Source organism: Salvia splendens, chromosome 8 (assembly GCF_004379255.2).
Source record: "Salvia splendens isolate huo1 chromosome 8, SspV2, whole genome shotgun sequence".
Classification (NCBI taxonomy): domain Eukaryota; kingdom Viridiplantae; phylum Streptophyta; class Magnoliopsida; order Lamiales; family Lamiaceae; genus Salvia; species Salvia splendens.
Window position 1 is genome coordinate 27,163,683 of NC_056039.1, and position 15,052 is coordinate 27,178,734.

The 15,052-nt window shown below is 34.1% G+C and overlaps 2 protein-coding genes across 2 annotated transcripts; both read right to left on the reverse strand.

Moving 5' to 3' along the window:
• Positions 1 to 62: 62 nt before the first annotated feature.
• LOC121744916 (DNA repair protein recA homolog 1, chloroplastic-like) lies at positions 63 to 3,973 on the reverse strand. The gene is made up of 13 exons (XM_042138624.1): positions 3,698 to 3,973; positions 3,462 to 3,553; positions 3,149 to 3,224; positions 2,704 to 2,766; positions 2,435 to 2,564; positions 2,231 to 2,316; positions 2,017 to 2,142; positions 1,746 to 1,850; positions 1,600 to 1,656; positions 1,093 to 1,155; positions 932 to 1,008; positions 558 to 630; positions 63 to 284 (listed from the first exon to the last, which is right to left on the reverse strand). Exons 1-13 carry the CDS (start codon positions 3,887 to 3,889, stop codon positions 180 to 182), a joined length of 1,245 nt encoding a protein of 414 aa, XP_041994558.1. The 5' UTR covers positions 3,890 to 3,973; the 3' UTR covers positions 63 to 179.
• A 5,788-nt stretch (positions 3,974 to 9,761) lies between these two features.
• On the reverse strand, positions 9,762 to 13,094 carry LOC121744925 (NAC domain-containing protein 21/22-like). Its single transcript, XM_042138636.1, has 3 exons — positions 12,784 to 13,094; positions 11,479 to 11,750; positions 9,762 to 10,370 (listed from the first exon to the last, which is right to left on the reverse strand). Exons 1-3 carry the CDS (start codon positions 12,953 to 12,955, stop codon positions 9,951 to 9,953), a joined length of 864 nt encoding a protein of 287 aa, XP_041994570.1. The 5' UTR covers positions 12,956 to 13,094; the 3' UTR covers positions 9,762 to 9,950.
• Positions 13,095 to 15,052: the final 1,958 nt, after the last annotated feature.

Consider the following 15,052-nt stretch of genomic DNA (forward strand, 5'->3'; position numbering starts at 1 on the left):
GATCTAAGCCAAAATTTCCCACAAAGGGGAAGGAGCAATCGATTCATTCATGTCGCTCCAACTAAATGTAAAAGCAATTGCACTGAGTTGCAACCAATATTCAAGTTACAGAAAATGAAAATGAAAATGAACACACAACAAGTCTGATGAATAATACAAGGTGTATGCAGCCATTCGTCTCATTGCATTTCTTGGAATGCATCTACCTCGTCCGACTGTGGAAACGATGACTTTACAAATGAACCTATTTGGCCGCTGCCTTCTGTCAACTCAACTCGGACTTTCTGCAAGAGGCAACGTAATCCCTTAAGCACAACGTAACTTGTACTCTACTACCAAACCAAATTTTAGCTGGCATGGAATAATAATAATAATAATAATGCACTCATTTATGCAGATACCATTTCTTTAACTGGTGCTGTGTTTTGATCAATCAAATGAACATGCTTGTGTTAATAGAATAAGAGCCGAAGCAACTAATTGTTTCCATGATCTGAAAACATCTTCAAATAACATCCAGAGCCAAACATAAAGAATAATGCTATGTGATGCAGTACCTTCTCTATCTCTTCAGACAAGAGAGGGTTTTCCTTTAAGAACTGTAATGCTCGATCTCTTCCTTGCCCCAACCTACATTTCAAAGTCAACTTCAGAATAATGGGATTGACGATGCATTACTCGAGGACAGGTATATATGAAGGCAAACATGGTTTAAAAGTGCTGTAATTACTGCGAGGTTCAGAAGGAGCTTTATAACTCTAGGTATATAGCCTCAGCGCCCTTAATCGCAAAGTTATACACAAAACTATATAGTTACTAGTTTTTAACTTAATAGACATCCAAAGTAATCCAATTAGAGACCCGGCTAACCAATCACACAACTTGTGTCATATTATCCAAGCATTTCAACCAAAAATATGACAAATCAAACCTGTGATCTCCATAGCTGTACCACGACCCCTTCTTTAAAACAACATCAAATATTTCAGCACAATCCAGAACACAACCCTAAAATGAAAGTGAAATAAACATAAAGTACGAAAATAACAATACACCAGGAAAGACAAAAACAATATGCACAACTGCACAAACCAGTTTGCTGACTCCTTCCCCAAATATAATTTCAAACTCAGCTTGTTTGTACGGCCTTGACACCTACCAAAAAGCATGTTAGCTTGAAAGTCAAAACTAATGTCTACTAGAGTGAAGAAAATAAAACTACATTGAGGTCAAGATGTCTATTTTTTTATTTCGAATGACATGCAATGTGCACAATGGAGACAAAACTCAAAAGGCAATATATATGGATGCATCCTCAACTCCAATTTCCAAGTACGAGGGTTAACTAGGGATATGTAGGCATAAAAAAGAGTGGTGGTTAAAAATAAAGAAGAGTTTGCATGGTGGTTAAAATAGAGAGCAGAATTTCCTGCATAAAACAATATTCGACAAATATGACCAAAGCCAGAATTTCCTACATATTGTACATGGTAAAAAATCTAAAATGTAGGGAAATGTTATAAAAACATAGCAGAACATTAGGATACGGACGCAATGTTTTTGACCAAACCCTGAATTAAAAAAAATCTTGTCATGTACCTTACTCTTTTGAACCCTTACGCGAACTTTAACACCGACATCTTCATCACCTTTAACCTTTAACAACATATAACATTTAAGATTCATTGCCAAAACAATTAATATAACAGGCTAATATTTGCTAATATAGCCAGATCAGGACATACCGATTTTATCTTCCCAATAGGTCTTATCTCAAGCCGGACAGATGCAAAGAACTTCAAAGCAATTCCACCGCTTGTCACTTCGGGATTTCCATAATACACTCCTATCTGGCCCAAACAAAAGTGTAATATTATAAGGCTTAAGACTATAAGCAAGTAAATTGAAAACAGAATATCAAAGTGAGAAAAAAATGAATGTATCACACAATTTGAAAAGTAGGATTTGCTATTTGCCTCTATATAAGTTGGGAACTTAAAATTTTCCATTAAGTACCTTGTGTCTGATCTGATTTAGAAATATAAGTGTACATCCAGCTTTAGAAGCATTGCCTGACATTTTTCGCAGAGCCTGACTCATAAGGCGTGCTTGCAAACCCATTTGTTGCATCCCAATTTCACCCTATGCAGAAAGTGCTTACCAAAAGTTATTCACTTTATACGAAGTAAAAATCAGTTTTCAAATGAATGCAATGCAAGTTATGACTAACTTCAATTTCAGCTCTAGGAGTAAGTGCTGAGACTGAATCGATACAAATGAGATCAACAGCACCAGACCTACAGATGCGATCAGCAACTGACACACAGACAAAAGTGTAAGGGTAACAAATTATGTAAAGTAAATTAAGCTTAAAGGATATGGCCACCAATCTTAGAAATTGTTAAATTCTTTGAATGTCAACAAGATTACTTACTCTCTAGCGCCATCTCTCCGTTGTCAGGCTGGCAAACAATTAGATTTTCTACATCAACCCCCAAAGATTTTGAGTAAGATGGATCAAAAGCATGCTCCGCGTCGACAAGCATAGCATTTCCACCAAGCCTCTGATAGTCCAATGTCAAAAGAATGTCAGATTGTACTTCACGTCAAACGTGAGGAGGATTAGTCTAACTACTAGCTTCTAAATGCATGGACTTTTCAAGTGAACCAACAGACAGAAGAAAAAGTGAGCACATACTAGACCTGCACTTCTGCAATTGCATGGAGGGCTAGAGTGGTCTTTCCACTACTTTCCGGCCCATATATCTGACAAGGAAAAAAACAAATTATCAGGCTCCAAACAGTATTTCCTATAACTAGTAAACTACAATCATGAACCATTTGAAGCTTGTTCATAATTATCAGAGTCCATAGAGCAGGTTAATATAATTAAGCACTGACCAATTAGGCATTTCTCTGTTGTATAATAAAATGACAAACGTGACATAGCTCACCGAACTTCATGTCAGTATGACATGCAAACATCCCAATGTTCCATAATATCGCAAATTTGTGAGTGTCTAGAGTTTTTTTTAATCATATGGTGTGAAACACTAATGCTTTTTGGAATAATAATTCCATTGTGTTCATGATACAAAGCAAGCAATATCAAATGAATGAGATAGCATGGGAAAGTATAAATAGAAACCTCTACGATTCTTCCTTTGGGAAGACCACCACCTAAAGCAAAGTCCAAGGTCAGGCAGCCACTAGGAAATGTTTCCCTGCATGAAGTAATAGATATGCCGAAGATTCATATGAAAAAACTGCAGAATTTGGAATATGTAAAAAAATGCAGGATTTTAAACTCCTCTTGCAATTAAAGTTATCATTTTTAATAGGAGATTCGTGATCAATATTTCGAGAAGCAGGGTCCAATATTATTTCCATTTAGAGCTTCATCCACAAAATTGTTATAACCAACTGGAAAGCATTAGTTAGCATTATAAAAGAACACCTACACCAATGCTCCACCAGCACTCCCAAGCCTCGTAACACTTCCTTTCCCGAAGGAGCTATTGATGTCGTTCATGGCAGCTTCAAGAGCCTTTTGCTGTTGTACCAAATATGTTCATTACAATGTATGGCCAGACGAAATTGAAGTAGCTACGATTTTTTTCACAAAATACACAACAAAACAGGTTCTCGAAATTGGAAAAAATTGACACATAAAGCAGAGTGTGAGTATGGTGCTAACCCGGTCAGTAAAGCGAGGGTCGAAGTCAGCAGAAAGGGCGCCATTCAATTTAGCGTCGAATTCCGAACGAACCCTAGCAGTTTTGGGGGTTTTCCGACTGGCCTGAACTAAACCACCTCGCAGCGCGGGAGCATTTGGCGAGCTGCAATTCTTGAGTTTGGGCGACACAAACCGCGGCAAAACTAAATCCATAAATTTGTGCTTTGTGTTATCTCATAAAAATCTCTCTACTTTTCAAAGGGCAAGATTATAATTGTTGAAGTAAAAAGTGGCGCTCTCTGTTTTGTGTGATCGATGATGAATGCTCCTTTCTGCTTCTGCATTTTTCGGGAAGCCCAATGGGCCGTAGTGGATTGCTCACTTCATTTCTTGGAACACATGTGATATGATTGTTGAAATGACGACAGCATCCCGCCTTCTTCTACACTTTTATGGGAGGCCCATTGGGCTGACCAAAGGTTACTTTATAAGTATATTTATTGAAAAAATCTAGGAAAAATATATATTCGGATAGGGTTGTGCTAGAATGATAATTAGCTTAATGTGATAATCTTGATAACTCGTCAACGCAGTATATATATTTATGTCATTGTGTTGATCTTTTAATATATTGAGTGTCTGTTTGGTAGCATAGATAAGACCAATATATATTAGTTATATGAATTATTTGGATGATTGGTAGATAAAATAAGGTCTATGTTAGGCCATCAAATCTCATCTCGGCCCGGAGCGAATTGGTTCAAAATAGTGGATTATTTAACAGCCCAAAAGAATGAGATGACATGTCATTTTCTTAAAGCCCATCTTAATTAATTATCTTGTGCGAATTTAACCTACCTACCCAACAGAGTCGACGAGTTATCAAAGTTATCACAGTTATCATTTTATTACACCCTTATTTTGGATAACTAACTTTGCTTTTAGTTTTTGTTATTCAAGTTGAGTCTGGCAGTAATTCATATGAATATAGTTACAATAGTAATTTTTCTAAACTAGAGGGTTTTTTTTGTTCAATTTGGGTGACTTAGTGAATTGATGAATGTTAGAGTTAGACATGTCCAAAGAAATCGAATCTCAATGGCTGTTGATCTCATTTTGATCCATTACAAAATAGTAGTAGTATGGTTTTCTTTTGTTGATCCATGTATACCCAAAATCCATTAATTTGGCATTACATGTCAATATTCTCAATTAAATTGAGTCACTTCTTTTTTCACTCATTTTAAAAAAAATCATAGTAAATAGTTAAAATAGATATATAGTAAAGTAAAAGCAAGAATAATATAGAGAAGAGTCTAATCTACATTATTCTCGCTTTTACTTTATTATATATCCACTTTAACTATTCATTATGGCCTTTTCAAAACGAGTGAAAAAAAATAACTCAACTTTCTTGGGATAGAATGAATATGAGAGTTATGCATTAAGATTTAGTTATATATTAATCATCCCTCTATTTGTTTGTACCGTAAATAAGATATGAAATGAAATGTAGAAGTCAAATTAGAGACTAAAGGCCCATTTTGGTCCTTAACATATTGCGATTTATTGATTTTGGTCCAAAACATTATCTTTTAAATTATTCGGTCCATTACAAATAAAAACGAGTCACATTTGGTCCGAATTTGACGGAGCCATTAAAAGTTAACGGTCACCTGCAATGATCAACGTCGCGTCACCGCCCTCGATCTCGCCCAGTCCAATCTCGTCGGCCAAATCTCCTTCTCCCCGCTTTCCTCCCTCGACATGCTCCTCTCCCTCAACCTCTCCGCCAACTCCTTCGTCGTCAACGCCAACTCTTCTCTCCTCCAAATTCCATATTCCGTCAAGGAGCTCGAGCTCTCCTTCTCTGGCTTCATCGGCCACTTACAGGAGAGCATGTTCGCCAATTGTCCTAGTCTTGAGTACGTCAATCTTGCCTTCAACAACATCAACAAATTTTTACCGGAGAATCTCTTCCTCCATATTGATAAGCTCAAATACCTCGATCTATCCTACAACAACGTCTCCGGCACCATCTCCGGCTTGAAGATTGAAAAATGCAGCTCCCTTACTCACCTCGATTGGTCGGGGAATCAGATTTCCGGATCGTTGCCGCCATCATTCTCCAATTGCACCAGCCTCGTGGAGCTGATTCTGCCGGAGAATTTCCTCTCCGGCGAAATCCCCTCTGCTTTCGGCGCGCTGAAAAATTTGCAAACCCTAGACCTCTCTCACAACCACCTCACTGGCTGAATCCCTCCGGAGCTCGGCAATACGTGAGCCTCCCTCACCGACCTCAAGCTCTCCAAAAACAACATCATCGGATCACTTATTTGCGTTGACCGTTAACTTTTAACGGTTCCGTCAAATTCGGACCAAATGTGACCCGTTTTTATTTGTGAGGGACCGAATAATTTAAAAGATAATGTTTTGGACCAAAATCAATAAATCGCAATATGTTAAGGACCAAAATAGACCTTTAGTCCAAATTAGATGATAATTTGGAGCGAGATTGGGGATTTTAATTGGATTTATTGGTGAGTTTGGTGATACATTGCTTTCAAGAATCTCTTCTACCCCAGGCGATTACAAAGTAAACATAGTTATACTATAAATAATATAAGAATCTAAATTATTTTCTTCAATCGTAGTATGCACCAATATCTTCTTCATACACTATACTTATTATTTTATACTTGTAAATAACATCTTCTTCATCGAATGATTGGTGGATACTGTCATACTGCCCTTTGTACGGCATATCTTTTGATAATGTTTATCCATTTGTTTTGCTTATAAATAAATTAGTTAATGTTTGGATGGAATATACGCGCGCGTGTAATTTTTGTTTAATGATTCGTTAACGTCAGATACTATTCTAATTAATTAGTCCATCAATAATATAATTATTACATGATTCAATCATCGATAACTAATCACATATGTCATTGACGTGTTCCAAAATAATATTTTAAGGAAATTTTAATTGAGATTTAAATGGAATTGTTTATAAAAATAATTGCCAAGTATTACCGTCTCAGGTCTCTCAACTGGCCAACATGGAATTATTCATCATTTCTTCATTGACAATTATTTTTGCTAACTACTGTGATAAAATTTTAACACAAATTATCAATTAAACTAAAAATACAGATAGTCAAATTTAATCATGCTAGATTGCTTAGGTTTATCTTTTTTTATCCACTTGAGCTTTAGATTAGGGATTGAATTGGTACAAGTAGCATGGAATATAATTAAGAGATGATGGTAGTTTTCTTTATGTAAAAGGACAATTAATTGTTCACTGATTAAATTAGAACCCATTTGGTAGTTTTCTTTATGCAAGGGTAATTGTGCCATTTTTATAAGATTCACTAATTAAACTAGAACCTATTGGTCAAAGTTGAAAATGAAAGCAATTAAAGATCTATTAATGTTTAATGTAAAATCCATTATGATTTTGTTCAAGCTTTAATTTAAGCCGATCGTCACCACACATTTGGCGCTTGGGTTCCCATTATTATTTTTAAAAAATGAATATATTGGGTATAAAATCTGAGCGATGATGTAAGATGGATTTATTGTTATTTCCTTGACATAATTGTCTTCTTACCTGTGTAGTTAGATGAGTGAAAGTGATAGTCAAATTATTGTAATTACGATCATTAACGTAACCCTTTTAATTTGTTTGTTTTCTAGTGTTTGGCAATATGTATAACTCATCACGCAATTCCACTTCATTTGATTTCATCTTTTTTGACATTCAACTTTTAAACTGGGACACCTTTAATCTTTCTACTTTTAATTATTGTGAATTTTAAAAGGGGTGAAATCGATGTTCCAAGTGTCGATTTTTGTTCCAATTTTTTTGGTTGAGGTAAAGTTGGTCTGATATTTGACACCTACATCGTCTTCAATATGACTAACACTATTACGTATTTTACATATTGATTTTATCTTTTTCTGTCGACACATTTAATAGAAATGTGAATGAATGAGTATTTGGTGAAAATTTTGGATCTTAATTCGATAAATATTTGTTTAGAAAAATTCGAATGAGATAATGAAAACTCAAGCTTAATTCCACCCCGCTCGTAAGTGAATTATTTATTTACTTATAGATACTTTGAAGTTTGAACATATTGTTTTTTACTATTCCATGGAAAATTATGAATATTTAATGTTAGATATATAGTACTACTATTTATTAGCTGGCATAAGAAGGATTTAACTCCAATAATTTTTGTGAATTTTGGACCTACTCGGTAATTTAAGAAAGCTCAAACTTTATTTGCTTTTTTATATGTCCCACATCACGACTCCAATGAATTGGAGCAAACTTAAAGTAAGAAATAATATTGATATGTCATTCAAATTTTTTTATTCCGGTTCAATTATATTAGTTGGTCAATTAAAGTTTTAGATTACAAATAGCAATTTAATTTAATATTTTGTTTGAAGCCCCTAAAGTTCCATATTAAAATTAATTGATGATAACAAGATCTAATATCTCTGAAACATTTGGTTTTCAATACAATACAATAATATTTTATACACTTTTAATTTATGAGTTAGTGAAAAGAAAGTAAAGTAAAAGAGAGAAAAACATTGAGATAGTATTGATTCCGTTTTATTAAATCTTTCAATTTTAATGGAACAATAAAAAAAATATTTCATTATTAATGAGAGAGACTATGTTTGAAGTCTATACTTATAAGATTCCACACTAAAAATTTAGTGATAGAAAAAATAATCCACTTGTACAATAATTTTACTTATTTCTTTATACTGATCTCTTTATACTACTGTAGAATATTTGTTATAATTATTTGTTTAATTTGACAATAGAAAAATAACGATAAGTAAACTTTGCTATTGTAAATGAAACTTTTTCAATTCAGTTTTTCATCTAGCAATAACCTGAATGTATACTCACTGGTTGTAGTTTTTTACTCATTAATTACTTGTATTTAACAATACATTAATTCCTTATAACAATAAACCATTACTATATTTTCTTGATTACGTTTTATATAAAAGTCAAGTAGCTGGATGAATTAACCAATGTAATTTCACTATTTTGGTCAATCCAAAAAAATCCATACCACGAGGGAAACATTATTACTAAAGAACTTAAAGTATTTCATGTTGTTCATCTCATTTTCGCCAACAGTGATTAAACAATAACAGCGAGCCCACCTCTCTTCTTCCACTTGCAAGTTTTTTAGTCACTTTGCCAAAACAACTGCCTAAGTTAAAATATTCATAATATTACGTAAATCTTAAATCTAACAAGATTATATATTTCGACGTCGAAGGATTTCTCATGATCTGTATAAATCTTGTGGTTGTGGATGGATCTACTTTGAAATGCTGTGGTATTTGCTATCAAATTATTAGTAATATTTTCTATGTATATACCGTGTTCCATAAAAGTTTTTATCAGACCTTGTTACATTATCGTATCAGACCTTGTTACTTTGAAATAGTGTGGTATTTGCTATCAAATTATTACTATTATTTTCTATGTATATACCGTGTTCCATAAAAGTTTTTATCAGACCTTGTTACTTTGAAATAGTGGGGTATTTGCTATCAAATTATTACTAATATTTTCTATGTATATACCGTGTTCCATAAAAGTTTTTATCGGACCTTGTTACATTATCGTATTTGAATCTCAACAATCTTCCCCTCAAACCAAGACCACACCAAGCCACTCAGATCACCACATGTCTTGGTCGAGATCACATTAGAAAACGTGCAACACAACACTGTGAGAGTTCGGCGATGCACATCTGAACTCCACATTAGTATGATATTGTCCAATTTGGACTAAGCCTTCGTGATTTTGTTTTCGGGCAACTTCCCAAAAGTCCTCATTTCTTGCACATTTTCTAATTTCCACACGTGAGATGGTTTGAGCCCTAACATATTTTCTAATTTCCCGATGTGGGATGGTTCGAGTCCTTAGGAATCGATATATTGATTTTCGCTGATTTTGCATATATCGATGCGAGCCGTCTGCGAACTAATAACCTAAGCCTAGCTAAAACTAGCCCCAATAACAAACCAACAAAGGTGCACAAATGAAATTAGGCATGATACTAATTAAATTGATAGCACAATTTCTAGCCTTGCACAATCCAAACATTTTCATATACACATAGATCATACAACCTATACCTACCAAGCCCAACATTAATCTTTCTTCACGTCAAAACTCCAATCTAGATGAAAATTCCAAAACACAATCACATGTTTCCAAGAACTAACATGACGAGTAGTTATTCCAAACCACCTCCGACAGATAACTGTCGGAGCTCCCTTCCCCGAAGCTCGGCGAGCCGCCTCTTACACTGGTCTGATCCTCCGCTTTGGTCAGATGGTTCAAAACAGCTTTGATCATCTTCTTATCGCAAGGATTCTGGATCGGCGGCGGCGGCGGGTCCATGTGGTCGAGGAGCGAGAAATTAGGGTCTGTTTGGTTAGTGTTGAAAATGGAGAAGCAGGGCACCTGCTCGTGATTATACTGATCGTTGGCGTCGAATGAGAAGAAGGGGTCCGTTAACGGTGGGAGAGATGGGGAGGATGATACGAAGTCGTTGCTGCTGCTCCCGGCGATTTCCTCTGATCTCACTGAGCTTTGTGACCTGCTCTTGAAGAACACTCGGCATAGAACCCAATCCTCCTGCAACAGGATTATTATTTCAATCACAAGCAGCCAAACTGATGATTAATTAATGATGTGGTGATCTTAGTGGTGATTCTGTTCACACGTTTTTATTTCTTGTAAAATTAGTACTCCCCTAGTTGGAATATTCCACACATGATAATAGGCACATTCCACTAACTTTTTTTTTCACTCGTATTTTATTATAAAACTAATATATATAAGTATGACACACATTCTACTATCTTTTTTTCACCAATTTTCCTTTATATTTTTTAAAACTCGTGCTGAATTCAGACGAGACTCCTAAAATGGAATGAAGCGAGTATTACCTAATAGTACTATTGTTTTAAATTTTGGATTCTCTATCTATTTACTATACTATAACTCTATAAGTTTTTCCTTTCCTAGTTAGGTTGGTTTCAATTTTTACTAATCTTACTTTAATTACTTTTTATATCTATTTTACTTTTATTAAAATATGTGTCATACATAATTAAGACCATTTTTTATGAATGAACGTAAATAGTATTTCCTCAGTCCCTGAATTTTGTCACATTTTCCTATTTTCATCCGTCCTATAAAAATTGTCACATTTCATTTTTTTTTATCATTTTTTTTGTAATAGACCCCACATTTCATTAACTTATTCTCTCTCACATTTTATTATAAAACTAATATTTTAAAAGTAGGACTCATATTCTACCAATTTTTTCAACTCATTTTCTATTTTATTTTTTAAAACATGTGCGTGGTCAAACTATGCCAATATTATTAGCTGGAGAATTGTATTACACCTACTTTCTGGTGAGCGGAAGTTGAGGAAAGCGGAAAAGGACAAAAGAGATTATTATATGGCCAGGATTTAATTAGTGTGTAGCCAAATAACTAATTGTCGTGATACATTGAATTCTTTATGCACAAGGCAACAAAGTTAGGATTAGAATAATTGAGATATTCGGGAAAAGTCTTTTTTAAATGAAAACAACCCGTAACTAAATGACGTCCAGAATATTGACAAGTTGAAGATGATGACGAATATGTATGATCAACTAGATTTGTGATTATTAGTCAAGGATTAAAAAAGATGATATATAGTGATTAATTAATAAATTAAGTAGGGTACCTTAACGGCGGAGACGGATTTCGGGCCGGGCCCTTCGAGGCGAAACTCGTGCATGACCCAATCCGACTTTCGCCCTCTAGGGGCCCGGCCGTTATAGAATACAAGCGTCTTCCGCATACCGACAAGGGAACCCTTACGGATTATGGGGCGGTCCTTGCCCGTGGCCTTCCAGTAGCCCGACACCGTGGCCCGATTTGTTCGCAGCCCGGTTGCGTATTTCCGGTCCCTTTGGCTGTAGAAATACCACTCCTTGCCCCCCACACATGCATATTCTGAAAACACAATAAAAAATTAAATTATTTTGATGAATCCAAACATATGCTAAAATGCCCACATTGATGATGCCAATGAGTGGGCGGCAACACATGGCTTATCCCACCCCCATAGCCCAATATCATATATGGGCAAAAGTGTCAACAACAACAATAATAATAATAATAATAATAATAATAATAATAATAATAATAATAATAATAATAATAATAATAATACTACATGAAGCTCCAAATGAAATAGGGAAAAATTATAGGCTTAAGTTAAAGCCTTAAATGATGGTGGCTAAATTGAAGAGAGATTCAGTTTATAGGTATCCACGCGTATGGCTATAATATATACTAGTATGAGTTTGAATTATTTATCTTAGTTATCTGGAATTAATAGCTGTCTCCATCTTCAGGTTAGGACAAGGCCAAGAGTGTCAGTTTCTTCAAAAAAGGTGTTTGAAAGAGATGATTGACAAGTATATATTCCAATTCTACAAAATCACTGATAGCCTTGTCTACACGCAGTCCCATGATTATCCTCTCGCATGTTAATGTTAAGTCATACACGTGCACAGGAGAGGCTCTTGGATTATGTAAAATTGAAGGCTGATTGTTTTGAGAGATTACACTGAAAAAATGAAATACTAAAAGGAATGAATAGTACAAGGAAAACAACTTTATGATAAATGTGAAAGAAATAAAGCTTGGGGTAGATGGTGTTTTTGTCTATAATTGGGCAAACTTTTCTTTCTATTCACACTAGACGGATAATTAACTATAACAACACATAACTTCTTTCCAAAAAGAAATAAATAGCTAGTTCCACAAAACAAATAAATCTTTTTTACCATATAAAAATCACATGAAAAGCTTAACAGGAAATTGATCAGATGAAAAGCAGCAGAATGGGATCTCTCTCTCTCGCACACACATGTGCAAGATGAGTTGAAATTAAATGAAAGGGCGAAGTCAACTTGAGTTGAGAAGAGACGACGACGACGAAAGAGAGAAATAATAGTTGAGACTTGAGAGAGAGAGAGACCTGGAATATCCCAAGGCTCGCAGTTGTTGAGGTCAAGTTGGATGAAGAGAGGGAGAGGGTGGGGGCAGCCGGTGATCCATTTGAGCAGATAGTCGCAGATAAGCTCTTCATCTTTCGGGTGAAACCGAAATCCCGGCGGCAGCTTCGCCTCCACACTGCTCAAACTGCTCATATTTGTTACTCCTGTTTTTTTCCGGTGAAGGAGAAAAGCTAACTACACTTTTTTATTTCCTTTTTTTTTATATATATACAGCTTAATTATTATGTGTGTGCCTAACAAAAATGCCGCCCCTTACACGCCTCATATATGCACACACACTTTCATTTTCACGAAAATCAAATATACTGTAGGAAAGTCAAGGAATTTCAAGTGGCGATATTGATTCGTTTCATGACGTGGCGACACATCTGACGTGGAACACGGACCACATTTTTCCATTTCTTAAATGGTTGACAACTAATTGTGATATGGAATATCTGCCCTCTTATCCCAGTGAAAAAAATTATGTTGTTTAGACTACCGTGCAACTTAAGTAAATACAAAGTTTAAAATTTTTTTTTAGAAAACCACTAGCCAAAGTGGCTAATTATAAAAACTATATATTTGGCTCTTATATTTTGTTTTTTTAATTGAATTAATAATAGTTTTCATTTAATATCATAGTGATTTAAACCTCCAATATTTTGGATAGAAAAAAGAGCCGCACTCTGGTAGACTCGCCTACGGTCAGCGCATATAATATTGTAATGACTAATGATTTGGATTAACATAACAAATTGCTTAATCATTGGGTTTATAATAATAAATTGCAAAGTATGAATACTGTACTACATGAGTTAATATCAGTTCAGCTAAATCAATCTATTTCAGATTTTTGGGCTGAAACTGCTTTAGAAATGTGCTAAGCCCAATAGACAAAATTGATCAAATTTATATTTATGGGCTGCTGAAATATTTTGGAATTGAGCCTTTTATTAATTACTACTTAATTAGGGAAAACTAAGTTTAAATTGAGTTATTTAATTAGTTTTGGAAACAGTAAATTTACTACTAGGAATTTTAATCTAAAAAAATTATAAATTTTTCAGCAAGAATAATAAAAAAAAGTTTATTTGCAATAACAATGGCTTCTATTCATTAAAAAAATATTTTATCTGTCTCACACCCACAATAGTATGCACTCTTTCCTTTTTTTATTTGTACCACAAAAATATGCATTTTCTAATTTTGGAAATGATTTTTTCTCTAATGAGGCGATACTTATTCTCTACTAACAATACTTCAATTATTTTTTGTTGGATGGGGAGAGTAGCTTTTATAACTCACTCGGTCCCAACTAAGTTGAGTCGTATTCATTTTTGGGATGTCCTAATTAAGTTGGGTCATTTTCTTTTTTGATTAAAAAATAAAACATCCAATCATTCTTACTTTATTCCCTATGTCCCAATTAAGATGACCCTTTCTTTTTTTGCACTTGTTTTGGAAAAATGACAATAAATAATTAAAGTTGAGAGAAATTACAGTAAACGAGAGAACAATATAAAAGCATTGTAGCCAGATCTTCAAGGCGGAACTCGAAATAAATAAAAAATCCTTACTGGAGAGCTCTGGAACTGGCTTTTCCAGCCAGTGGTGAATCCATAATTTTAATTCGGGTGTGCGAATAGTGTAAATAGTTTCATAACAGTTAAAAAAAAATGCTAAAAAATTACAAATTGAAATATTGTTTAATTTTAGAGTAATACATTAATAAAAGAAAAAAAGAAAATTACATAGTTATTTATTATTCGACGAATCCTTATTTCTTCAAAGCGAGTGACTACATTGGTCATCAGACACTTAATAAAATATTTTTCAATGAAAACAAATTGTCAAAGATCAAACTATTTATTCATTCCTTTTAATTTATTTTTGCATATATATCCAAAATCATAACAAAACAAAATTATATGAATTCTAAGTGTTCGACCAAAATTATAATGACTGTAAAACTTAATAACACAAACAATAATATAAACTATTACTAGCATAGAAAATATACTCATGTGGTACTATCTAAAATTAAAATGGGGTATACAATTTTATGACTATAACATGAATTTAAAAAAAAAGTGCGATAGGAGATATTAATTAAATATTGTATCATGCATATATCATCACCACATCACTATTTCCTATGCGGCATACTTTAGGTATGGTATTAAAATTATCATTGAATAATAATATAGGTATAATAATAGCATTAAAAGAAGAAAAAAATACATTCCG

Coding starts and splice junctions, on each gene's coding strand:
- LOC121744916 (XM_042138624.1), bottom strand. CDS start 3,889: ATGGATTTAGTTTTGCCGCGGTTTGTGTCGCCCAAACTCAAGAATTGC. Junction 3,554..3,697: donor ACCCTCGCTTTACTGACCGG/GTTAGCACCATA, acceptor TTGGTACAACAG/CAAAAGGCTCTTGAAGCTGC. Junction 285..557: donor TGTCTGAAGAGATAGAGAAG/GTACTGCATCAC, acceptor TGCCTCTTGCAG/AAAGTCCGAGTTGAGTTGAC.
- LOC121744925 (XM_042138636.1), bottom strand. CDS start 12,955: ATGAGCAGTTTGAGCAGTGTGGAGGCGAAGCTGCCGCCGGGATTTCGG. Junction 11,751..12,783: donor CGAGCCTTGGGATATTCCAG/GTCTCTCTCTCT, acceptor TTGTGTTTTCAG/AATATGCATGTGTGGGGGGC. Junction 10,371..11,478: donor AATCCGTCTCCGCCGTTAAG/GTACCCTACTTA, acceptor ATCCTGTTGCAG/GAGGATTGGGTTCTATGCCG.